The 26,601-nt window shown below is 44.9% G+C and overlaps 1 protein-coding gene across 2 annotated transcripts in view; it reads right to left on the bottom strand.

Moving 5' to 3' along the window:
- NPL (N-acetylneuraminate pyruvate lyase) overlaps positions 1–26,179 on the bottom strand; it is a 29,386-nt gene extending 3,207 nt beyond the window's left edge. Inside the window, exons 1-10 of one of the 2 annotated variants that reach the window (XM_066597445.1) lie at positions 26,032–26,179; positions 18,407–18,478; positions 17,182–17,255; positions 15,701–15,788; positions 7,761–7,818; positions 5,211–5,286; positions 4,796–4,888; positions 2,550–2,692; positions 1,774–1,820; positions 192–276 (exon numbers count right to left, since the gene is read on the bottom strand). In XM_066597445.1, coding sequence (XP_066453542.1) covers positions 192–276; positions 1,774–1,820; positions 2,550–2,692; positions 4,796–4,888; positions 5,211–5,286; positions 7,761–7,818; positions 15,701–15,788; positions 17,182–17,255; positions 18,407–18,474 — 732 coding nt within the window. In that variant the 5' untranslated portion in view covers positions 18,475–18,478; positions 26,032–26,179. Of the gene's footprint in view, positions 1–191; positions 277–1,773; positions 1,821–2,549; positions 2,693–4,795; positions 4,889–5,210; positions 5,287–7,760; positions 7,819–15,700; positions 15,789–17,181; positions 17,256–18,406; positions 18,479–20,122; positions 20,216–26,031 lie in introns of those variants that run through there. The other variant, XM_066597444.1, reaches the window with a different exon arrangement.
- Positions 26,180–26,601: the final 422 nt, after the last annotated feature.

The following is a 26,601-nucleotide window of genomic DNA, read 5'->3' as shown; positions in this document are numbered from 1 at the left end:
CAACAATATGCCTGTATTATACTTGCATGAAGAACAGGCCTTAGAGAAGCGGACGGGAGATAACCATTTGCGCTTCCATATTTACTATTCAGGATTTAGTCATAAGAAGCTTATACTTGTGGCTGCTCTAGCTTATGATAAAAGCCCAAATTACATAAGAGTCATTTTCTGATGCATTTTCTTTAACATACCTCAATCTTCCTGGCTTCTTCCAGGTTTCCTTCTGCAAATGCAGTCAGGATCTTATTGGTGGTTGCACCCAAGTAGTTGTATGTGCTGTTGGAAAAAAAAAAAAAAAAAAAAAAAATTGTTATACCTATTTATATAAACACACACGGGGGAGGAGAGGGGGGAAAAAAAAAAAAAAAAAAAAATCAGGCACATATTGCATAGTCACGTGTGGGATGACCACCTCTCCATTCTGTGTGTGGCTGCCTTGCTTGGGACCCCTTCCCATCATAAATGTGTAAAATAACCTGTAGATATGCCAATGTTGGAGAAGGGAATACTTCTTTAAATGTGTATTCTGGGACGTTTACCCATCCTCAGGATAACGTTATCAATAGTTCATTGTGGGGAGGGGGTGGGTCTGCCACTTGGGATCTCTGCCGATCAGCTGATTGTCCGTGCCGCTCTCAGCGCAGTGGTCCTCATGTCGTTATTGGTGATGAGGGCCAAAAGTGTAATAGACTGCTTCACCCTTATTAAAATCAATGGGACCATTGCCTCCTATTAAACGTCTGGCTCCTAATTGCAGGCAGAGCCAGAAAAGCAATAGGAAGCATTTCTCCCATTGACAACTGACAATGACGTCCAGCACGCTGCACTGACAACGGGCCAACCGATCAACTATTGATGGCATATTTGAGGATAGGTCATCAATAATAATAGTCCTAGGATACCCATTGTAAGGAAGTGAACTCTCCCTCTATCTTGAGGCTTTTAAATTTAAAGGTGACCTCTAAGTGCAGAAGTAGGTAAGAGTGCATTAAAGAGCCTCTTACAGTGAAGCACATCACTGTACATTGTATACGCCTTCAGAACCTCAGCAGAGCCAAGAGAGGTGATGCAATTGGACTGCAAGTACAGTTTATCCAGAGCAAGTACATAGTATAATTTGACATACTGCGAATTTATGTTTTTCCTGTGGATTTCACGCAGAAGTTTCCTGCACAATGTGGATGAGATTTAAAAAAATAAATAAAAATTAAATGACATCCACACAACTTGTGCTGTAAAATCTGCCAATTTAATGCAGCATTTTCGACGTGTAGCAAGACGCCCATACAAACTAGGCAAAACTGCTGAATCCAATGGTTTTAGTGGGATTGGGTGGTGCTTTCCCTAATCCTTAACCCTTGTCAATCTAATTTGTATTTAGATTTTCCTACGAGGCCTCCTCTTTCTGCCGTTGTACAATGGCGCCATCTGCTGGCTAAAGCCAGTACTGCATGAGGTGACACATCGGATAGGCTCCGACAGCAGAGAGGCTGGCAATATACAGTAAGAGAAGCCCAACGGACGTCTTCCAACATCGGAGCTGTACAGCCTGAAATCCTAATGTCTTAAGGTGTCAGAAAGTGGATTGGAAAGGGTTATTCCTGTGGAAGATAATCCACTTCCAGAGGAGTCTTGCAGCTCACTGGAAGAGAAGAACCCCCCCCCCCCCCAAAAAAAAAACCCCACTGCTGTGTGCGACTATACACCAATGCTCTCCAATGAATGTATCTAGATTAGAAGGATAAATGCATGACTGAAGCAGTTTGGCCTTACCTGCCCACAGCTCCATGAGACCCAAATACCAAGGCCCCCAAAAGTTGCTGCAATAGAGATAAAAAAATATAAATAAATGGTTTAACTCCTGCTGACTCTCTTTTCCATCACAATGTCCACCGTTAGGGCTCTTTCATGAGAGTGTATATCGGCCCACTGTTTTCACGGCCGGCATACGCTACGATCTGATGCATTGGATTAATAAATCACATGGCCATATTCCCTCAATGTAAAAGCCTCCTGTCGGGCTAATATAGCACCGGGCGCTTTTACGTTGAGCCCAAAAGATAGTCCTGGAACTTCCTTTCGGGCCGGAATGTGTCAGCTGCTGCATTACCTCCTATGGGAGCCAGTGACACTGGCTGGAGAAGGGAGGTGGGAGGGAGATTAGCAGCCTAACTGCTAAACTCCCTCCCGGTTCTCTCCTTTGGCTGATTTTAGTGGGAGGGTTGGGAAGGGGTGGAGCCAAGCACCGCTCCCACCTTCTCCCATTGCTGGCTGCAGACAAGGGGCGGGAGCTTAGCTGCACCCCACCCCCTCTCATTGCAAACAGCCAGAGGGGAGGAGAGAGGAGGTGAGCCAGCAAGGGGGAGGGAATGGGCAATGGCACGGCGTCCTCGGCGTATATGCGCCGGGGCCCATACCATCTAAACGTTAGATTTGTGCATCCGCTCACGAGTTTTTACTCCTCAGATCGTAACGTATATCAGGCGGCTGTGAAACCTGTGGCTGATATACGCTCGTGTGAAAGAGCCCTTACACTAAGGGTAGCTTGCCTCATCCACGCCGTATAGAAAGTCATGTTCTGCATGTTCATGGATGCACACACCGAACTCCAGAAGGTTGACGTCCGTATACTTCACTCCACGGAACGACGGGATTTGAGCTTTCATCTTACTAGCTAGATCACTCACCCCGACTGTAGGAGACAGAATATGCATTACTAGTGCTCCATTGTGAAATCATTCTTCTGGCATGTTGTAAGGAGAGCAGATGAACAAAGCATGTCAATCAGTCTTGGTAAGAGTATAATTACACTCATTATTACCTTGTATCACTAATCGTTATTTGGTTCCAGAAGCTTCCATAACTACATCTTACTACGCATGTGAGATCTACCTGTAACCCTGTACACCCTGCTGTGAGAAGACTGAATGAGTTGCACTAGTGCTCCATTCACCTTCAATGGGACTGCCGCAGCAGCAGGCACAGTAGGACACGGGAGCCCCGTTTGGGATCTAAAGTGGTCTCTTATGGATAGGGGATAACTTTCAATTGTGGATCAACCCCTTTGAGACAATGCTTAGTCTCCACACTATGCTTGCCAACCAACGATGGCTGTATTTTTTGTGTGCTTGCATAGAACACACAATGAGCTAGTTTGTTGGCTGATCGTGGACATATTTACACGGTCCGATGATCAGGCCAATGCCTGTTCAGGTGAACGTTCTTGCCCAATCACATACGGTAGCGTGTAAAAGGCTCTTAAGCTGCACACCATTTACACAGCGACATGTGTCCATAGTTTGATTAAATCCTGCTCACTTTTAGGACCCAAAAATATAAATTCATAAAAATTAACTTTTAATAAATATTGCTTAAAAACCTTACGGACACACAAACAAAAAAAATCCACTATCCGGTAGGGGGATCTGAAATCATACAGTAACACTTCAAGATCAGTATCGATCTTGGACGTTTTCTTTATTATGTCTTTTACGTCCAAAAGATAGCTCTTTTTTGGGGGGGGGGGTTTCTTGGTTTTAATGTTCCAAAAAAACCTATGCATTTTTTCCCGAACCTGAACATGATGTCGTAATCAGCCAGAATCTACATGCAACTCATCTAGTCCAATGTATAATAGACACGAGATGTTTTTATGTACAGAATAGACCTTGTAATTTCCCTACGCGTTTCGCCCACTGCGTGGGCTCCTCAGGGGCTCAAGTATCTCCTGGGATGATTCCCTGGAGAAAGGTTATCAGTCATCAACTGAGTATAGAAAATGGTTTATAGATTAGGACTATAATCCATTAGAGGCAATGAGTAAGTATAGGTAAGGTACTGTATTGAATTAGCACCCCACTATGAGGAGTGATCGCTGCAGTAATTCCTCCTAAGCTGATATGCGGTACTTGATAGCCTAATAATATTCCCTAGAGGAACAGTGCCCAGTTATCACTTAGAGTGATGTCTTGGTCAATACCCAGATAGTCTGCGCACTAAAAAAAGTTCCCCAGGTAATGCATCGCTGTCTATTAGATCCTTTTGATAGCTTTTGAGTATATCAAAACTCACCTACTAATAGTATAGCTCCCACTAAATAGGGTTTTTCTGCAGTCAGGCAAATTCTCAGCCTAGTGAAGAGTTATAAGATTTCCCCCCCCCCCCCTATCAGGATCAGATAAAGCAGAATGAAATCATAAAATAAATAGAACAAGCGGCGGTATGACAGTCCTGCAGCCTTACGCTCTTCAGTCTTTCCTAATTCTTGCCTCTTATTTCTTCCTAATTAATGTCACAAAGAAATAAGAGGCAGATAGAAGTGAACAGTAAGGCTACAAGAGGGTATGTAATATAGGCCATCAATAGTAGATCAGTGGAGGTCTGTTACCTGGGACCTCTGCAGATCAGCTGTTCTCTGGGCTGGTGCCATCATGAACAGAGTCTATTTTTTTTGCAGGAAACAGATAGCTCCGTTCTCTCTGCAGTGGCCAGGCACGGTATTACGTGCAAAGCTCCCATTGATGTGAATGGTCTGTAATACCAAGCTGGACCACTGCTGTAGGAATAGAGCTGTCTGCCTCCTCCAGAAATCAGCTTAATGCACGAGAGCAGAAACCCAGAGAACAGCTGATCTATGGGTGTTCCGGGCAGCAGATCCCCACTGATCACTATTGAGGACTTTTCCTATGGATAAGCCATGAATAGTTTGCAAATAAGACAACCTCTTAAAGGATATGTCCAGGTTTTCAACCATTTATAAAGTATTCCCTAAAATTCTCAGGCGAGACATACTCACATGTTACACCAGTGAGGTGCGGAATGTGATAATAATAGAATGGAAGACCTGGAGCAGCAGAAGCAACTTCTTTGAGGTACAAAACTAAAGCATCTGTGGGACAGAAATGTGAGATTAGTGACAGGAGTGTTCTATAAGAAATAAAAGTGCAAATTAAAGGGGCTATACTGTTGGATAATCCTGGTGCATATTGGCATGCGGACATCAGAAAGGGATTGAGGGGTGTTATTGGGGTAGGAAGCAAAGTAGAAGCTTTATCGTCTACTGAATTCAGCGAGTAAACTTGAAGCTTTTATAATGTTGGATATTGATTTCAGCTTCAGTCAATAACAAGTTTACTAACTACTGACCCACCATTATCTGTGACCACCCCTCTAATACTCAAAGGATAAATAGTCATATCTCTTCCTAGTACCTGGAGTTGAAGGTTTGATGAATGAAGGGCTTACAGCAGATATGGCGTCGGCTCCACAGGAAGCAGCATGAGCAGCCTGATAAAACATCATAACTTTAGTTGTTCTTCATCATTGATTGCAAACAGCCTGTGACATCCCTTACACCAGTGATCCTGAACTCCAGTCCTCAGGGACCGCCAACAGGTCATGTTTTCAGGATATCCTATGGTACGAACACCTGTGGTAATGTCTATAATTACATCACCTGTGCAACACTGAGGAAATCCTGAAGACCTGACCTGTTGGGGGTCCCCGAGGACTGGAGTTGGGGGAACACTGCCATACACAGATTGACTGCAGCCTGTAAACAAAGACCAGGCACAGGGAACAGAGTAGCGGTCCCGAGGATGCAGGGAGCCAGGAGAGGCAAGTATCAGGACAGTTATTTTGTTGCATGGGGAACAATTTTAAAGAATAACCGCACTGTCGTCAAAAACTTTTGACATGTCAGAAACATGTACAAAAGAAAACTAAAAAACTTTTGATCATTAGGGGTCCTGCTACAGAAACCACCACTGATCGCTAGACGGGGCTGCAGTGCTCACCCGAGTGCTGTGCCTCTTAGCTCCTTCCAGAAGCTGAAGACTGGCTCAGGTGTATAGATGCCAGGAAGAGCCAAAAAAGGTACAGCGTTCAAGTGATCGCTGCAGCCCCTTGTTCTAATGAGCAGCAGGGGTTTGACGAAAGTGCAGTTACTCTTTAAGAACACACACGTCTCGGACAACCCCTTTAACCCCTTAAGAACCAGGTTGTTTTGTTCCTTAAGGACCAGACACTTTTTTAGGGATTTTACCCATGTGGCGGTTTTACTGCTCCATTTTTTTTCCTTTAGCTACCAAAATTATTTTTGCTGCGTTTTGTTTTTCCGTGACATATAGGGCAATTTTTAAAATATCTTTTTCACTGACTTTTTCCCGTTTTTTAGTTTTATTGGGGGTAAAATGCTAAAAAAAAAAAAAAAATTTTTTTTTAACATTTATAGTTTTTTTAAATTTTTATATTTACACTAAAATAAAATATGGGAATGGGTTCCTCTATTTGTTTCGGACATTTTGATATATAGTATGTATTGTTTAGGTTTACAGGGCGCATACGGCGACGGTTTTTGTTGGCGTCTGCTTTGTGTTATTCTCTTTCTTTTGTATGTATTGTTGTTTTACTTATTTATGTAATTGTGTTTTTTTACTATGTCCCCCATGACGTCATATAAGACCTCTGGGGGACATTCATTTTTTTTTTTTTTTTTTACTTTGACACTTTCCCACTATAGCTAAAGCGTCCATAGGATCCCCAGTTACAGGGGAAAGCAACCCCTCTAGTGACATTAGTCACCTGCAGAGCTGCCAGGGTGTAGTCTGACCCTCCAGCTCTGCAGTAGCAGGGAATCCCAGGAGGTCATATGACCCCCCCCCCCCCCCCCCCTCCCGAGGCTTCCGTAGTGAAAGTAAATGTTACTTTCCGTTTCCCCATTGAGCACTGTATAACGGGGAAGCAGAAGGCAGGAAGGGTTAAAAAACCCTCCTGCTCCGGGTTATCAGCTGTCATTAACAGCTGATAACCTGCTCCTGCCTCTGACTGATTGCAGAGGCAGGAAACTTAGAGCACCGCAGTGACACACACACACACACACACACACACTTTCTAGCAGAGAGGTCTGGTATAAAATTAAAGAAAATAAATGTGTACTCATTTTTCCCCCCTCAAACTCCAAGGATGCTGAGTGGTTCCCATAGCTTCTGGGTGTTGGTCCGGTAGAAGTCAGGCGACTGTTGCAGCCAGATGGCATCATCAGTAACTGTGGCATCAGTGCTCACATCCTGGGTGCCATGATGCCAGGAGTTTGGGATGGTGAAGCTGTGGCCTCCGATAGGCTAAAGCAGTCATTTGACTTCTGCCACTTGTACACCCAGAAGCCATAGCTGTGGGAACCACTCAGCTGCATCCTGTGTGATACAAAGGAGAGGTAAGTAATACTTCCCCTCCCACCCCCCTATCCATTTCTAGTGGCTAGAAACTATTTATTGTTATGGACAAGAACCTTTAACCCTTTAAGGACCAGGCTGTTTTGTACCTTAAGGACTAGACATTTTAGAGATTTTACCCATGTGGTGGTTTTACTGCCCTATTTCTTCCCTTTACCCACAAAAATAATTTTCACTGACTTTGTTTTTTTGTTTTATTGGGGTAAAAAAAAGCTAGAAAATGATTAACATTTCCACTTTATTTTAGCATAAATTTACTACATTAAAGAAAGAAAAAAAAAGGATGGGAACAGGTGCCTCATTTTGTTTTGCATGTTTTGATATATATATGTAGCCCGGGACCAGGCACTGTATATTTACAGTGCCTGGTCCTAAATGGGTTAAGGCCGCCAATACACGAGTTCTGTTAATGCTTCTGCAATAATGCTAAATGCCAGGCTGCACCAGCGGGCAATTTGGAAAACCCAAGTCTACTGGGGTCAGAAATATATATGAAGTTATTACAAAAACCACATATCAAACACACACCAAATCCTTTGAGTCCTCCAGGCTCAGACAGCCAACATGTATAACCACATTGTCCATCCTAGAAAAGAGGCAAATAAGTCAGTGAGCATGCACAACATACTGCATATACTTGGAACGTATGGGTTCTTGTCCCAAAATACAATATAAGGTAGCTTTTACATGCAGCTGATTTTCTGCGGATTCTGATGCAGATTTTAATGCAAATATGCAGCAGATTTCACGCTTTCAAATGAATGGATGAAATCTGCTGCAGATCTGCACCAAAAATGTGCACAGTAAATCAGCTACATGTGAATCTACCCCAAATAATGCTTGTAGAGTATAGACTTAAATCCATCAAGTGATGAAGTCACTTGCGTCACATGATTTTTTATTTTTTAAAACAACCTTTTTGGTCCTCGACAAGCAAAGATGGCAGTACCGCTTCTGACTGCCTGATGCACATTGTGCATTGGTAGTTAAGACATCAGCAGATGCTGTTTTTTTTTTTTTTTATATATTCTTTATTTATTATAAGAAGCATAATATTATCAACAATTGCAATGAAACATGCATCGAATATGATGTACGGTCATAGTTGAACAGCATAAATGAACAAGTTTAATAATTTTTCATTTTGTTTTAATAACACTGAAATTATATAGGGTAGAGAGGGAGAAGGTAAGAGGGGTAGGGGGGGGGGGGGGGGGGGATGAGTAGATGTAAGTGCATCCTGAAATCACCAGTGGTTATGAGATTAGAAGTAATGCATATCTGAGCAATTGAGAGTTACCTGTCAGGTGATTCCAACTTGCGTTATGCGGCCAGCGGATCAAATTGTGTTATGCTTACCAGAAGGTAGATTCTTTACCGTTGAGATATTATTCAGACAAATGGATTAAGTCCCTGTCCAGGGGCCCCAAGTTTTCTCAAATTGGTTATGGGTTCTATTAGCCCAACTTGACAGTTCTTCGAATCTGCGGATTTCATTCACCTTGGACAGCCACTGTGCAAATGTAGGAGCTTGAGGTTGTCGCCAGAGTAATGGTATAAGAGATTTAGCGGCTGCTAGAAGGTGGGTGGTCAGATCATATTTGGAAGGTCTGAAAATTGCTGATGGCCTCGCTAGAAAGATTTGTTCTGGGAGGAGGATAAAGGACCTATTTGTTATTTCTTGGATTTTAGTTTCTATCTGGTCCCAGAAGGGTCTTATTTGTGGGCAGGACCACCAGATATGCACCAGAGAACCTATATGTTTGCTACAACGCCAGCATTTGTTTGAATTTGAGAGCTTGTAGGCAAATAGCCATTCTGGGGATTTATACCAGCGTGTTAGGAGCTTGTAATGATTTTCTTGTAGTCTGATGCATCTGGAGTGTCCTTGAGCGCTTCCTAAAATAGACTTTACCTCCTTGTCTGATAGGCGTATTTTAAGATCAGTTTCCCAGGACCCAATAAACGCGGGTCTGGATATCTCGCGGTGATCTATGAACTTCCTTTTAAGGATTGACAGTTTTCTACCGTGGGTGAGTCTGGCTGCAGCGACTCTCTCAAATTCGGTAGGCGGCCGAGAGGATGAGAATGTTTTATTGAAGTAATCTAGTGTTTTTGTTAGGTGAAGGGTTTGAAGGCGGTTAAGAGGTGGATGGTGGACTAATGCTAGGAGTTTTTCAATGAGCTGGGGATTTTTAGTGGTCCGATGATACCACAAATCGTTTATGGTAAGTTTGCCTAGGAGAGACCATAGTTTTTCTGTATGTTTGTCCAGTTTTATGTTTAGTAGCTCCGGGACAAGTGTCAAAGGTAGTATAGGAGAGGGGCGAGGGGCCAGCTCTCCTTGAAACGAGTCCCAGATTTCACACGCGCCGCTTATGAGGGGGTCAGTTGAAGCTTTCCTGTAAATTTTCCTAGAGGGACACCATAAGTCTTTGAGAAGGGTTGAACCATATGTTGCTTGCGCTAGTGAGCTCACAATAGCGTTTTTTGAGGGGTTGACTAGTTCAAGCCATCTGCTGAGCTGAGTGGCCTTGTAATAATGTTCTATGTCGGGAAGGCCTATGCCTCCCTTCTCTCTTCTCAGTGTAAGTAATTTGTGTGATAAGCGGGGGCGTTTACCATTCCAGAGAAATCTGGAGAAAATGGTCTTAATACACTTGAAGAAAGAGGCTGACAGGCGAATAGGGATCATTTGTAGTTTATATAAGATTTTTGGTACGATGTACGTTTGGATCAAGTTTTTCCTACCAAACCAGGTGAGGAATGGCAAATTGTATGATTTTAGAAGTGCTGCTACCTCATCTAGGAGGGGGGCGAAATTCTTGTTATATAGGTTTTCAAGATTTTTTGTAATGTGTATTCCTAAGTAATCTATATGGGATTTAGCCCAACCAAAGGGGGAGGATGTCTGCAGTTTACTTACCATTGACGAGGAGAGTGAAATATTTAGTATGGTGGATTTTGAAGTATTCACTTTAAAATTTGAGACTGAGCCATAGACTTGTAATATGTCATTTATTTTACTAAGGCTTTTTTCAGGGTTGGTTATGGTGAATAGTATGTCGTCTGCAAATGCCAAAGTTTTTATTTGATGATGGTTCAGTTTTATACCTTGTACCTCATCGCTCTGTCTTACCATCTGAAGTAGGATTTCAATTGAAAGGATAAAAAGAGTAGGGGAAAGGGGGCAGCCCTGTCTTGTTCCATTTGAAATTGTGAAAGGTAAAGAATATATGTCGTTCGCTTTTATTTTCGCATGGGGGCTCGAATACAAAGAGAAGATGGCATGAGTTAGGGCAGGGGGGAAATTAAATTTGTCTAATACAGCCCGCATGAAATCCCAATTTACCCTATCAAATGCTTTTTCAGCATCTATTCCTAGCAGTGCCAGGGGTATTTTTTTTGTTCTGGGCATATCTAATTATGTGAAGGAGACGTGTTGAATTGTCTTTACCTTCTCGGCCTGTCACGAACCCAGATTGTTCCTCGTTTATCAGACTTGATATTACTGTGTTGATTCTTTTGGAAAGTAATTTAGCCCATATTTTGACGTCTAAATTTAGGAGCGAAATAGGGCGGTAGCTACTACATAAAAGAGGGTCCTTCCCTTCCTTGTGTATAAGAGAGACAAAGGCCTCTTGAGCCTGTCTTGGCAATTGCGCTCCTCTTAGTAAGGCGTTGAAAGAGGATACTAACTGGGGTAGTATTATATCTTGAAACTTTTTATAATACGCCAAAGGGAATCCGTCAGGACCTGGGCTTTTATGTTGTGCAAAGCTATTTAAAACATTTGTAAGTTCGTCAAGAGTTATTGGTTTTGTTAAGTTAGAGGAATCTTCAGCTTTCAGACTTGGTAGGTCTAATGGAGAGAGTATATCTTTAATTTTTTCCTTTTTGTCCTCTGATTCTTGGTTATCTGTTTTATTTAAGTTGTACAGCTCTGAGTAGAACTCACGGAAGGTCTGGGCTATTTTTTTTGGACAATTGTGCAGATTTCCTGCTCGATCTGTGATGAGGGGGATATGAGTTTTACTCCTGGCTTTCTTTATCAAGGAAGTCATAAGTCTACCTCCTTTATTGCCATGTGCGTATAGATGATGTTTGAAATAAAGTACTGATTTTGCAAACTTATTATTCAAGATATCTTTCAACTTTTCTCTAAGTTCTGTTAATTTTGGTTGGGCTTCTTGAGCTTTTTTTTGCTTTGCTATCTGCTCGAGGGAGGAGATTTGCAAGAGTAGGTCATCTATTTCTTTCTGGTTGCGTTTTTTTTTGGGATGCTCCTAGAGCTATGAATGTGCCTCTGATAACTGCCTTATGAGTCTCCCATATCAAAGGTTGCTTTTCTGGAGTCTGGGCATTTTCCTTAAAAAAGAATTCTAAATTTTTAGCTATTGTTTCGGCTATTTCCTGGTTCTCTAAAAGAGATTCATTCAATCTCCAAGACCAGCTTTTATGAAATGAGCTCGGTTTGACGAGGGAGACTGTTACAGGGGCATGATCAGAGATTGTTATATTACCTATTTTTGGGTTCTTTATTTGGTGTAATAGGGAGGAGGTGACAAAGATGTAGTCTATTCTTTGGTGGGATTTGTGGACTTGGGAGTAAAATGAATAGTCTTTGACTGTTGGGTTGAGAGTTCTCCAAACGTCTATAACCTGTAGTTCCTGAAGTGTACCAAGCAACCTCTTTCTCGCCTTCTGAGGTATCTGTGATTTTCCCGAGGATGAGTCGAGAGAAGGGTTAATAGTTAGGTTGAGGTCAGCTCCTATTATTATTTTGCCCTCCGCAAACAATTTAAGTTTATTTAAGGCTTCTAAAAGCCACGGAATTTGGCCTTGGTTGGGGGCGTAAAGGTTTGCTAGGGTGTATGTTTCTGAATGTATTTTGCCCTTTAGGAAGAGCATTCTTCCCTCTGTATCAGAGAGTGTATTTTCAAGAATAAATGGTACAGATTGATGGAGCGCTATGGCAACTCCTTTTGAGGCGCTTGAGGGATGGTTGTTAAAGTGCCATTTATCGAAAGGTCTTCTGGGGAATTTTGGGGAATTTTCACCTTTAATGTGTGTCTCCTGGAGGAAAATTATTGACGAATTTAATTTTTTAAGAAGCCACGTTATCCTGCTTCTTTTTTGGGGTGCATTTATCCCCTTAGCATTTAGGGTAGTAATTACAAACTCTTCCGCCATTTGCGGTCGAGGTGTATATTTGCGTGCTATCGTAGAGTTTACCAGAGGTGATCAGTTGCACAGATTAAAGGACGTAGGATAGGTTCCGGTTAGTAGGAAAGTGGGAGGGAGGGAGGAAGGTACAAAAAGTGAACGAAAACTAGCAAAAGGTCCTGGGACTAAGTCCTGGGAAAAGTGTTAATTCTTCTCAAGCCCGCAAAAAGAGGATGCAAGTCTGAGAATAGAATGTATTGTGGGAATAATGTGCCCCACTCAAAGCAGTGGGATTATGTTATCAAATTTCAATTTTTCTTAACATAAAAAACTCTAATATAACTCTGTCTGTCAATGAGAATGCGACGTCTGACAAGTCTTGCCAAACAGCCAACAAGTCTGATGTGTGAGCGGCAGGCGATCGCCCCACCCCGCGCCCCCCAGGAGGGGAGGCAGGGGGGGGGGGGGGGGGGGGGGAGGGAAGAGAGCAGCCACACCAGATGACAAGGAAGAAAACAATACGTCAATCAAACGCCCATTGCCCAGCCACCCAGGGCGGCCGAGGGGCCACACCCACCACGGGAGACAAGGTGCCCCCAGCGCAGGCCCAACCCCCCCGCCCCCCCGGGAAGCAGAGCAACAAGCGAGACCACCAAGTGATCTGAACACAACTGCCACCCACATGCCCGCAAGCGCCATGTGTCTACGGCGCCAGAGAGGGCGCTGCGGGAGACAGTTCAATCTAAAACAGGTGATGAGTCACTGTGGTACTTAGCAGAGGAACCAATTTCCCACCACGGCTGCGTCTTCACTTCAATAAGTAAGTCCAACTCCTTGCGCAAGCAGGTCGAAGATATCTTCTGCTGTGGGGTGACATCTTTGAAAGCAAGCGGAAAAAGGGGGGAGAATAAAAAAAAGGGGGGGGTAACGAAGGTGAGATGAAGAGCAGAAAGAGTTAGTTAGGATCTCCCGATCCTCCGCTGGTGGGACAACCTTCGGCCGCCAGGCCAAACCTGAACAGGTCCTCATGCTGATCTATCAAACTCTGGTGTCGCGTGGACGTCTATCCATCCTGCAGCTTGGGAGTCTCCAAGAGCCGAGACTGCTGAAAATCGAGTCTTGCTCTGGATCTTCTGTTCTTAGGTGACTTAGAGCGGGAGACCTCCTTCCATGGGGTTTGTTTCTCTAATTTTTTGGCGCCCTCTTTTTCCCCCAGAGGCATCCATGAGGGTATCTGTATTGGTGCGGTATCTAGAGCACTCCAAGCTCTTTCCAGATCTGCTGGAGTATGAATAGTAATACGTTTGCCGTCTTTTTGAATTGCCAAGCCAAAGGGGAAGAGCCATGAATATTTCAAATTTTTAGCTCTGAGAATCTCGAGGAGGGGTTTCATTTGCCTTCTCTTTGCTAGGGTGGAAGGGGCCAAATCTTGGTAGAGTTGGATGATGGCGTCTTGGTACTGTACCTCATCTCTATCTCTAGAGGCTGTTAGTATTGCTTGTGTGTCGACAAAAGAAAGCAAGCCACAGATTATATCCCTGGGGGGATCGCCAGATTTCGGCTTGGGTCTAAGAGTTCTATGAATTCTCTCAATTGTGATCTGCCTGGCGCGCTCTTCGCCCAATAGGTCAGTGAATATAGTTGCTGCCATACTTCTTAAGGCCTCAGGGAGAACAGACTCTGGAATGTTCTTGAATCTAATGTTCCGTCTGCGACTTCTGTTTTCTTGGTCCTCAATGAGGACCAAAGCTCTATCTATCTGGTCTCTCTGTGTGTCTACTTGGTCAGTTAGATCGTTCGACTGTGCAATAAGATCAGTGCAGGTGTTCTCCAGATCCTCTACTCTGTTACCGATTTGGTGGATTTCTGTTTTTATTTCAGTCAGTTCTTTTAGGATAGGTTGGAGCGCTTGTGTCAGAGCCTTTTTAAGAAAGTTCTTGGTTATACCTGATCTATGAGCACTGCTTAAATCTGTATCGTCTTCGCTGTCTGAGTCTGATGCAGAGCCGTTCTCGTCTTCTGCTACTGGTGGAGGGTTTTTCTTAGAAGTACTCGCAGGGGAATGGGCGCTCTTCCTCTTTAAAAAGCGCTGCAGGTCAGGTTGGTTTTTAGATAACGTCTGCTGACTGGAGGCGGATATCGCTTTTTCTTTCGCCGTCTTGACCATCTTGCAAATAGTTAAGAGCTAAAGCCTTTACGTGGGGCACAAATTTGGAGCGTGTTTTACAGCATCGGTATTCTGTAGTCTCCCTTTTTTTTTTTTTTTTGGGAGAGTATTTTGTTATGTTATTCTTTCCTGCAAGGGTGTGAGGCAGGAGGTGGGAGCTGGCGAACTTAGGTGGTGGTGGGGGACGTGGGTCACCGCTGTTGGGTTAAGAGAGTCTGTGCAGACCAAAGCAGAGAGCAGGGGAAAGCTGTATACGCTGGGAGTTGCACTCCCTATGCTTACTGCTGCTTAGATGATCGTTTTGGCTCTCAGCCAAAGGTCTGCTTGGTCTGTCGGTGGATGTTAACTCTTCCCAGGAAAGGCACTCGCCTCCTTTATCAATATGGAGAGAGGAGCAGGGACTTCTATCACTTTAGGTACTTATGGGTGACTGTCCCAGATGTTTCTATGCGGGGTGTATATGCAGGCTTACCGCTCGGCTCCGGAGTCCTCCGCTATACCGGGACCTTCCGGTCCTTCTTGTCTGCCTCTTCTAGCACCGCCGCAGCGTGCAGCAGCACGGGGAAGAGTTACTGGAAAGAGGGGTACTCCGGATGCTTCAGGCCGAGTGCGGCCCGCTCGCGCTCTTTTGCGGCCGAAAATTTAGTCCCCGGCTCCGGCCGGATATGTAGGCCTCACCTGCCGCGTCTTATTTAACTCACAGCGGAGTCTCCGTTTCGGTCCCGCTTCTTCCTCCAACACCGGGAGGACTTCTTCCTAGCAGAGGAGCCTTGGGTGAGTGGAGAAGGTGCTTAAAAACACCCGTTTTGGTAGATCTCCAACGAGCTCGCTCACAGTGCGACTTCCCGCTCCAGAGGTTAGGCCACGCCCCCAGCAGATGCTGTTTTGACCGGCCAATGCTGCTTCATGGACAACACTGGCCAATCAAAGCAGGCGTCTTAGACTAATGTATACTAATCACAGTGTACATCAGGTAGTCAGAAGTGGTGTGACCATCTGTCTGTCGCTTTAAATAAGTGGTTCACATCAGACCTGCAGCAATAAATGTTACAGCACATGAAAAAGTTTCAGTGTTCATGTATCTACAGTGCAATGTGTCTTTTCTATGGCTCCACACTTGGTCCATGTTACTCACTTCCCTCTGGCATGCTTCACCCATTCCTCAGCAAGTCTCTTTCTCTCCTGGACACTCAGAGACATCCCTTCTCCTGTTGTCCCATTGACTATAGAACATGGAAAACACAGAACACTCGGTCAAAAAAATAAAATTATATAACACACTTCAAAAAGTCAAACTTACAGAAAATAAAAATATCTGAAGAGCTTTTGTCATCTCAGTTGTGCTGTCAGGAAAATATACAACACAACTATCACCCTATAGGGGAATTTAAAGTGGATGTCATGTTAGCAGTTAGACTGAAATGTGTGCAAAACATTAATCAATGTTTTTTTCTTTCAAGTATCAGGGTCTTAATTTATAAAGCCACGCCCCCCTGCATGGCTCATCTTCATTCCCCCCTGGGGTGCGTCATCATGTCCAGTACACTTGAGTCCTGATGTCCAGGCTCTGTGCAGATGGAAGACACTCTGCTCTCATGTATCCAAAGGCTTCTAGCTTATAGACGGAACCTCTATCCAGGAGGGGCAGAAGATCGGCAGTGCCGAGGGGCATGGCCAGAATTATGAAGACACTAATTGGCATTTTTAAGAAAGGAAAAATATAAAAAAATTTTCAAAGTGACCAAACCCTTTAAGGGAACCAGTCAACACAAATATGCTGTCCTATGAAGTAGTGTCAGGGAACACCGATTGTAGGGTTGCCATGCTTGCCAACCATTTTAACTTTGCAGTCCAGTTTGTGAGATTTTCCCACCAAAGTGGAGGGATTTTGCAACATTTCTGGGTTGGCGGACTTAACATGTCCCAGATTTGGTGTTCTAAAATTATGTGAAAGTGGCAAAAGGATAATTTATTGCAGAAAACTGCCCCCTTGAAGGAAGGCTCTAAGACCAATTTGGGCCGCTTCCGACTTGGATTCAAGATGTGATACAGGCAGGCATGGAGGCATACAGGTTCCATATGATATCTTGCAGCATATAGCTCCACTTTTGCTATACCTGAGCGCATACACTGTTCATTTTATAAAGAGTCACATGATGCGGGTCACAGCATTTCCCACCGCTCGGCCTCCTTAATATTGAACGGAAACCAGCAACAAGTGTTCAATTTCTCTACAGTGCCACCCACAGGGGAAATGAAGCATTACTCTGTGCACTTTCAAGTTAGTGGGCAGTTCATGCAGTACACTGACTTGCCTAGTCCTCCAGAGCAGGGACCACCAACAGGTCATGTTTTCAGGATATCCTATAGTACGAACACCTGAGGCATTTACAAGAATTACATCACCTCTGCAATACTGAGGAAATCCTAAGAACATGACCTGTTGGTGGTCCCTGAGGACTGGAGTTGGGGGAACACTGCTCCAGAGTAAGAGACACTCTTTGTAGCCACTCCGGAATTGAATTCCCTATAGATTTAAAAATTCTCCTTGTGTATGAAATTTGTTACACGCTTCATTAGTGAATTGGGCAATAAGTTATATTTGTAAAAACTCACCAAATATATTCTTAACCTTCTGCTTATCGACCAAGTAATCTACATATTGTTGTACGATGCAGATATTGACAGCGCTAGGAATAAAATATATATAAAAATATTACCAAATACATCCAATCCAATATATTTTTCAGCTAAGCATAATGAGGTTTGATAATTTAGGCATACGTTAGCAGGTTAAAGGTTGTCACCCCATACAAGTGTCCTACGGTCTGTTATTTTACAGCAGGGAACCCCTTTCTACAGAGTTGGAGAAACCCCTGCATCCTATGAGATTACAGCAGTTTGGCAGTTGGCCAGTGAAGATTTGGTGTTGGCACCCAGGAGCATTCCTAGCCAAAAGGATTGTCCATTTATGTCTGGATGATATTGTATCTGCATGGCCTCCTGACTCTTCCCTGACAGATAGAAAGACGGATCGGGCATGCTAAAGGTCAGACTCCCGTTCTTTTATTCTTCCTGGAGATAAGCAGCCTCCAGAGATGCCTGACTGCAGCTTTCACCACAGTCGCAATGTAAAACACATGAATGCTCGGCCTGAACTGAACATTCATGTCTAGGAGGAAGCTGGAAGAAATAGCTGGCTCACAAGCCAGAACAGGCAGTCTGCCGAGAAGGCTGCAACCCAGGAAGGGGAAATTTCCACAATCAAACACGTGTTAATGTATCCTTAAGGCGCTTTTACACGAGACAATTATTCAAGAAAAGAAACTACCATTCGTTTTCGCTAATTTGAATTTTTTTTTTTGTTTATCAGTGTAAACGCAGCCAATGAATGAACAAAGAATGATAAATCATTCTCTTTCTACAGGCATAAAAGTAATAGTTGGCTCCTTCACCAATTAATCAGTTTGAATACCGACCGTTCAGTTGTTCTCAGTCATTTATATAGCGAATGTGAACGACTTCTTGTTTGAACGAGCCAACGAAGTATCTGTCTGTATTAAAGAAAACCTCTGGCACAGAAGAGGTATTGTTCCATCTCCCTTATTTGCATATTACCCAGGAGGAGCATGAATGGCCTTACAAGTCTCCTCACTAACTTTCTAGGTGCTCTCCCTAAGGAGAAAAGGTAGCGTTCCTGACCCATGTCTGTATAAACAGGATGTACGCGTGAACTCGCACATCATTCAAACCACAGGTCAGCGGGTGTAAATGGACCTTGCACAGAACTAGTACTGCTACTTGTAGGCTTGGACAAAACACCTTTGAATGGGATGCTTACCTGTTCGGAGTCATTGGTGTGAAGGTGGCAGCTACAAGGCCCTTCAGCCTCTTTCCTTCATACGCCATTATTCTATTAAGGAAAAAATATATATATATAGTAATTAATATATACATACACTAAAAACAATGATCCTTAAGGGGGTTGTCCCACGGCAGCAAGTGGGTCTATACACTTCTGTATGGCCATATTAATGCACATTAATTATGAGCCATACAGAAGTTATAAGAAGTTTTTCACTTACCTGCTCCGTTGCTAGCGTCCTCGTTTCCATGGAGCCGACTAATTTTCGGCGTCTAATGGCCAAATTAGCCGCGCTTGCGCAGTCCGGGTCTTCTTTTATGAATGGAGTCGCTCGTGCCGGAGAGCGGCTCCGTGTAGCTCCGCCCCGTCACGTGCCGATTCCAGCCAATCAGGAGGCTGGAATCGGCAATGGACCGCACAGAAGCCCTGCGGTCCACCGAGAGAGAAGATCCCGGCGGCCATCTTCAGCAGGTAAGTAAGAAGTCACCGGAGCGCAGGGATTCAGGTAAGCGCTGTGCGGTTTGTTTTTTTTTAAAGTCCCTGCATCGGGGTTGTCTCGCGCCGAACGGGGGATTCTCACCACAGAGTTTACACCTTCAATGAGAAGGATGACTTTCCCAAGTCCATAGTGAGTCTGCAAGTGACAGGTGAGGTGTATTTTCCACAGCGGTGAATACATCCCATGTGGACTTCCTTGAAAGTAAAGTACATACACACAATGCTGCTGTAAAACACATTTTCACCATTTGCTGGTCAAAACTCTTGCATCAGCAGCTAGAAGTGGTTACACCCCCGTCTGCCTACTGACAGGTATGTGACAAACAGGTCTACTTGTAGCACTGGGGAGTTTAAAGGGGCTGTACCGGTTTACAAAGATAGGGTTTCCTTCTAAAACCAGCACTGCCGCCTCCCCCAATCTACCGGTTGGGTCTACTATTGCTGCTCAGCTCTATTCACTTCAATGGGTCTGAACTCAATACTAGCTCTAACCTTGGACAGGTGAGGTGCTAAGCATTTTTTTTTCTTTTTCAACCTAGTTAATGACTTTGATGAGTAACCAGCCTGCATACAAAGAAAATGTCTGAGAACAGACGTTAGTGATCCGTGGATCTTACATTCCGTTCCAGTTCAGTTGTTGGATTAAACTACACAGTGTCTTAAAAAAAAAAAAAAAATTTGTATATCTGTATTATATCTAGCTTGTTACCTGCGACCTCGTCTGTATTTTTTAAGTTGAAATAGTACAAGGAATGTAACTGCACTATGCTATGTCAGCACAGTTCTGTACACTACATTTTTGGTCTTGCCATCTTCTGCTAGGATATAAAGGTTTTGCGGGCACGCCACATACAGCCAGCTGCCCATGAGAAAAACATGTTTTTTCTAAATGTACACCTGCTACCTTAAGTGTTTGCCCTTGAGCTTTTTTTTTTTAATGATTTAGAATGTGGATACATAAGTATATAAAGACATGTTCAAGTATAGCACTACATTTGTATATTCTTTGTCTATTACTAACAAACTTTGGTAGAGAGGTAAGGAAGGGGAGTAACCTGGGATGTGAGAGTTGAGAAGAGGGTAAATGAGTGCATCTATCTCAGAATTTTTAACCTTTTTTGTAAGTTTAAGGTCTTGAAGACCTTCGGTTGATGAAATTACTCTTAATAGCAACAGCCTAATACTACGCCTCACCGCTTTTCACTGGTGCCTTGGGGACCTTGCCACCCCCACATCTATGTTATACAGGGAATCTATGGAGCCAAGGACCCCAGCATAAGTGGAAGACAGAGAACCTGCATAAAGAGAAAAAACATACATTCCAAAAGTCAATGGTTGGCGATTAATCAGTCAGACTCCATAGATGGAGAGGCGAAGAATCTACTGTTCTCTTGAGCCTTATTGATAGTCACTGCAAATGCAATTTTTATAGGGAATTGCAGCAGCTTGCAGCAGCGTGGTCATCAGATTTTTGGGTTCTAGTTCTTTTCGCAGCTAGGGCTATGCACTAGATCTCACTTGCACGGCATATTAGGAGAAGACCAAAAAAATGGATAGAAAATATAATCATCAAAAGGAAGCCATTTCTTATACTGCTGAGGCAAGATAAAAGCTGTACTGTGATTGGTTGCTATGGGCAGCACAAGTTTTCTTTACAATTTCAATCCATGTTAATTTGCCTTTCATTCAAGTTTTAATGCCAAACAACGTCAGGTATGCCTGCTAGCTTAGTGATCGCATATGGGCGGCAGTGACGTCTGCTCTCATGTGTCTGCCCATTTGTGTAGGTGTAGCTTATGATGTGCACCCCCTTCCCCTCGCCACACAGCGGTTTAGCCGTGAAAAGGTAACAGACAGTTACTTCACATTTATAATATTAGTATGGATATTCAGAAGAAGTTTTCAGAATCAAATTAAACTGTCTGGAGGCTCTAGTACCCTGTTGTACCACCTCTAGCTTGGATACAAGATGGGATATGGGTGGGCATGGAGGCTCTCGTACCCAGTTGTACCACCTCTAGCTTGGATACAAGATGGGATATGGGTGGGCATGGAGGCTCTCGTACCCAGTTGTACCACCTCTAGCTTAGATACAAGATGTGATACAGGTAGGCATGGAGGCTCTCGTACCCTGTTGTACCGCCTCTAGCTTGGATACAAGATGTGATACGGGCAGACATGGAGGCTCTCGTACCCTGTTGTACCGCCTCTAGCTTGGATACAAGATGGGAATAGGGGCGGGTATGGAGGCTCTTGCACCCTGTTGTACCACCTCTAGCTTGGATACAAGATGGTATACGGGCGGGTATGGAGGCTCTCGTACCCTGTTGTACCGCCTCTAGCTTGGATACAAGATGTGATACAGGCAGACATGGAGGCTCTCGTACCCTATTGTACCGCCTCTAGCTTAGATACAAGATGGGATACGGGCGGGTATGGAAGCTCTCGTACCCTGTTGTACTGCCTCTAGCTTGGCTACAAGATGGGAATAGGGGCAGGTATGGAGGTTCTTGTACCCTGTTGTACCACCTCTAGCTGGGATACAAGATGGGATACGGGCAGACATGGAGGCTCTCGTACCCTGTTGTACCGCCTCTAGCTTGGCTACAAGATGGGATACAAACAGACATGGAGGCTCTCGTACCCTATTGTACCGCCTCTAGCTTGGCTACAAGATGGGATACGGGCAGACATGGAGGCTCTAGTACCCTGTTGTACTGCCTCTAGCTTGGATACAAGATGTGATATGGGCAGACATGGAGGCTCTAGTACTTTGTTGTACCACCTTTAGCCTGAATACAAGATATGATACAGGCGGGCATGGAGGCATACAGATTCCATATGGTATCCTGCAGCATATTGGTCCATGTTTCCTGTAACTGAGCCTCGTAGGCTGTCAAAGTTATTGTCCCAGATATGTTCTATTTGTGATAAATCTGGCAACTGAGCAGCCATGGAACTGTGACCATGTTGTGGGGACATTCCGGTGCCCCCCTTGTGTGTGCAGTTGAGCAGGTTTCTGATGGAAAAGGCGTCTTGGAAGCCGCCATGAGAGGAACACTGTTGTATGCTACTGCCCCCCCAGACTATCATACCAGCAGAGGGCAGTGTACCGCGCCACAGCAATGGCAGGATGGAGGTGTTCACGCATAGGTCTCCAGACATTAACATGGCCGTTATCAGCGCCCAAACTAAACCTGTATTCGTTGTTGAAGACGACCCAGTTTCCCTCCGTAGTAGTCCAGTTCCATTATTGACAACACCACTGCAAACAGAGGTGAGGGTGGGTGGGTGTTAAGGCAGCACCTGTGCAACATGAGACCAAGGGTCCTTTAACCAGGCGCCTAGAAATAATTCCAATAGACACAGGGGCCTGTAACAATGGTGCCACCTGTCTCTGGATGGTGGAGAATGAAACAGTTGGAGCGGTTTGTGCTTGTCGGATGATCATACATTTCTCTCTATTGGTGGTCTGTGAAGGGTGTCCTGAGCCCGGTCGTCTAGTGTACGTGTCCTCACGGATTCGCTAGTCCCAACACCTCCTAACAGTCAGTTCAAAATGGCGGGTAGTTAATACAACCATCCAGCTTCTAGTATAATAATACACCCCCTCTAAAACTCTGATAACTGGGCAAAAAAAAATATATCACTTAAAATATACCATAGTGGCATGCCTAGTGGTCAAACTCCACACAATTAGTTGAAAGAAAAAAAAAAGTGGGTTACATCACCCAAGGAGCCTCTTATAGGCCAAGGGTGGAACCACTAGGGCGTCAGGTGACAAGGCCGTTCGTCTACTTACGCCACAACTCTCACCATTTGTATATCAGCCTGAGATGTAACTGCATGCTGAGTTTTGCAGCAAAAAGATAATTTTTTCTAGGTGAATCATTTTTTTTCTCTTCTTTACGAGTGTAAAACAAGGGATGATGGAGTGCAGCCAAACAGGATGCCAATGTGCCGAGCTTGCACAATTGCATCCTCCTTTCTAGAAACAACAGCATATATACAACTAGCGCTATAACTGACAGTCCATTATTTTCTACCTTTAGTTGTATGAAGTACGAGGATCATGGCAGGGGCGCAACTTGAAGCTCATGGGCCCCAGTGCCAAGTTTGTAACAGTGCACCCACCTACTTTGTGCCACCTTATGGGATACAGGGGCCCTTAGACATCAGGGCTTGGGTCAGACTACTACCCCCCTTAGTCCTGGGTTCAAAGCAACCTAGGACAACAAAAGTTTCCGGTATTGTGTATGTACTTCATACGCAGAAGTTAGGGATTGCCATCAGTGTCTGTGGTCACAATCTCTGTACAGCGATGTGGAAATGTGGGCACTACATAATGGTGTGGTCACACAGGCAATGTAAGGCCATGAAAATCTTACCTTCACCCCACTCCATCTTTCTGCGATACATTTTTGTGTTAAAGACGCACATTGTACATTCCGGATCAAAACCCGCGAATATTGCAGATTTCGACGCAGCATTACCAGCAGAACTAAGCCATTTTCATTTCCCATCAAAATCCGCATGGAGCTGTGCAGAATTAACCACGGCATGCGGAAAAACTACCTGGGCAAAAGATCCCCTTCATACGGGCATATTTGCGCACACAATGCGCAGAATAGAATCCATTGATTTTGATTGGTTCATTTACATACGTGTATTTTTCCTGCACAATTTGGTTGTGCAAAAATCACAGCATGCTCTATTTTCCTGCACATTTGCACACCCAGGTTCCCATAGACATCAATGGAAATAAGCAAATGCATACAGAAGATTCAAAAATGTATCAGTAGAAGTATCCACTAAAACTCAGACTAAGGCTGCCTATCCATGGGCTGATTTTGCCGGTGAAAACTTTCCATAGCATTGCTATGGAAAGCGCCAGCCCCGTGTCCATGAGCGGAGAACCATTGCGAGTCGCATGCTGAGGATTGCCCAGATTCTCCACGGTCAGCCTATCTATCAGATTAGTGGAGATCTGCTGCGGGACCTCACAACGCCCATAGACAGGAGGCCTAATTAGCCATTTCAATCAGTATTGAACAAACGAGCCTTGTGGGCGCAAGAAGTACAGTAAGGCCTCCCTCACACAGGGCGTTTTTCAATGCTGCGTTTACTGCAGATTCCGCCCCGTTTCAGCAGCGCTGGCATACTTTATGCCAGCGTTTTGAGCTCAACTGAAAACGCAGCCAAGGATGCTGAAAAGAAAAAAAAAGCAGTACTCCCCTAGCCGCTGCAGTCCAGGTCACGGCCGCTGGTCTCCGCCGCTGATCCGGGCTTCCTCTGCACTCCCAAGTCTATTGCCATAGGCCAGGTTTGAGAACCCCGCCTCCAGCAATAGAGTGCTGTGATTGGGCATTGAGCCAGCGCCGACAACCAATCACAGCCCTTCATTGAATGTCTCAGCCAATCAGCACCGGCAAGCTCTGATTGGCTGAGACAGTCAATGAAGGGCTGTGATTAGGCATAGAGCGCGCTGACAGCCAATCACAGCACTCTATTGCTGAATGCGGGGTTCAAAAACCTGGTCTACAGCAATAGACTTGGGAGTGTTGGAGAAGCCCGGATGAGCGGCAGAGACCAGCGGCCGCAAACCGGACTGCAGCGGCTAGGTGAGTATTAACTTTCTTTTTTTCTTCTAACTAGCTGGGACTGATTTTCGGGGTGAGGGCTTCTATTGCAAGCCGTAACCCCGAAAAATCGGTGAGCGGTTAACGCTGCCAAAAATGCGGCACCAAGTGTTGCCGCGTTCTCAGCAGTGCTAAAACTGCTGCCCATTCATTTCAATAAGCGACGCAGGGCTGAAAACGCTCGAAAATAGAACATGCATCGCTGTCAAAGCGCAGCGTTGGGAGGCGCTGTGTTTTCAGCCCTGTGTGAGCAGCCCCATTGAAATGAATGGGAGTGTTGTACAGCGTTTAGCGCTGGGCTGAAAAGGCAGCGCTAAACGCTGTACAAAACGCCCTGTGTGAGGGAGGCCTAAGATAGGCTAAGGCCGCCTGCACACGGGCGGAAATCCCGCGGCGCGATTTCCCACGGGATTTCCGCCACTGAAAGCCTGCATAGGAGTGCATTACAATACGCACTCCTATGCAGACGGCCGCTGTTTGGCCACGCGGCAAACAAACCGCAGCATGTCCTATTTCTGCCTCGCACAGAAACGTCACTCGCCCAGCCGCCGACTCCGGTCTGCGCATGCGCCGGCTGCCCGGCAGCCAGCACATGAAAGAGCCGGGACCGCCGGGCGTGGGTGAGTACGCGCTGCTCCCTGCAGGCGCTGGGGTCGGGTCCCGCGGCGAGAATTCTCGCCGGATCCGACCCGCCCGTCTGCAGGCGGCCAAAAGGAACACAAAAAAAAAAACAAAAAAAAACAAAACCACACATCTGTGCGTTTACATAGAATGTTTTGTTTCAGGCAGGTAAAGCAAGTACTTGTACAACAAATCCCCCGGAAAAGTCAACTACATATTCTCCCTTCCAGCAATAAGACCCCCTTTACACTGCAATCAGCAAGAGGCCCAACGCACACAGGCAGGCCTTTTACTGCAGAATCTGCAGCGGCCGCCTGGCCATTGATTCCGCAGCAATGTCCGCCCATAACATACTTCCACGCATACGAGCGGAAATCACTTGCGATTTCGATTCTAAGATGTCAATTTCAAAATTGCCGCAGATCCGTGTCATCACCAGCGCGCTATTCTCTGCACTGCGCAGCCACAGCACAGAGGAGAAGTTATCCAGAGAGGTACGCAGGGGTCACTGGCCGGCACCAGGTCAGATCCCGCAGCGGCATTCAGCCAGACAGGTAATGGCACCCCTTGTTTTAGGGATTAGTGGGGCATTCAGCTATACTGATCATACTTCTACAACAAGACAAACTGACAAGTCAAAATATCACTAAGTGGATATAGATTTTCCACCCTGTGTGCTGCTTCTCATTCCCCTGCCGGGGTTCAACATGTGACAAGTACCCTCTAAACCAGAATAGCTGTTTGTTTAGTAATGCAATCATTCCAGTGGATAATCCCTTTAAATCCAGCCTTTTTTATGCAGTGTTGTTCCCTGTGCAGAACAGCCGTTAGCATGTGCCATACCTTGGTAGAAGACTCTTCTCTCTATCATACTCAGTCCAGCAGCTGAGCTTTATATACTGAGATCACATGATCCCCTCCTGCCTGGTGCATGCTGGGAGGAGCAGTCCCCCAGCTCCTGCTCTCTAGGCTCTGCTTACTACACACCTTCTGCTATCCCGATCTCTGTCCTTTGTGGAAGGCTGTGGATGTCTATGTAATGTTCACAACACCCGCGCCAGTAATTAGATGACTGCCTGACCAGAAGTAATTACATACAAATCATCCCAGGACTACAACTCCCACAAGTCTGTGCGCGCTGATCAGCTGACCGAGGGACGGCTCACTGCTCCGAGGCTGCAGTAACTTTATTCTCCCAGAGCACTTAATGCGCTTTCAGACGGGACGATTATTGTTTTAAAAAAAGTTGCTGGATTGTTCGAAATTGTAAAGACGGCGAACGATTGAACGGCGGACAAATGCCGCATCCGTCGTTTCTTTTATGCAGGCATCAGAATCGTCGCTCGTTTGCGCATCGTTCCGTGTAAGCGGCGATCGTTTAGTCGTTCCCATTCACCACTGAATGATTTGCAA

The sequence above is a fragment of the Eleutherodactylus coqui genome, chromosome 3 (assembly GCF_035609145.1).
Source record: "Eleutherodactylus coqui strain aEleCoq1 chromosome 3, aEleCoq1.hap1, whole genome shotgun sequence".
Lineage (NCBI taxonomy): Eukaryota > Metazoa > Chordata > Amphibia > Anura > Eleutherodactylidae > Eleutherodactylus > Eleutherodactylus coqui.
Note: the sequence above shows the minus strand (reverse complement) of the source record. Positions and strands in the feature narration are given on the sequence as shown.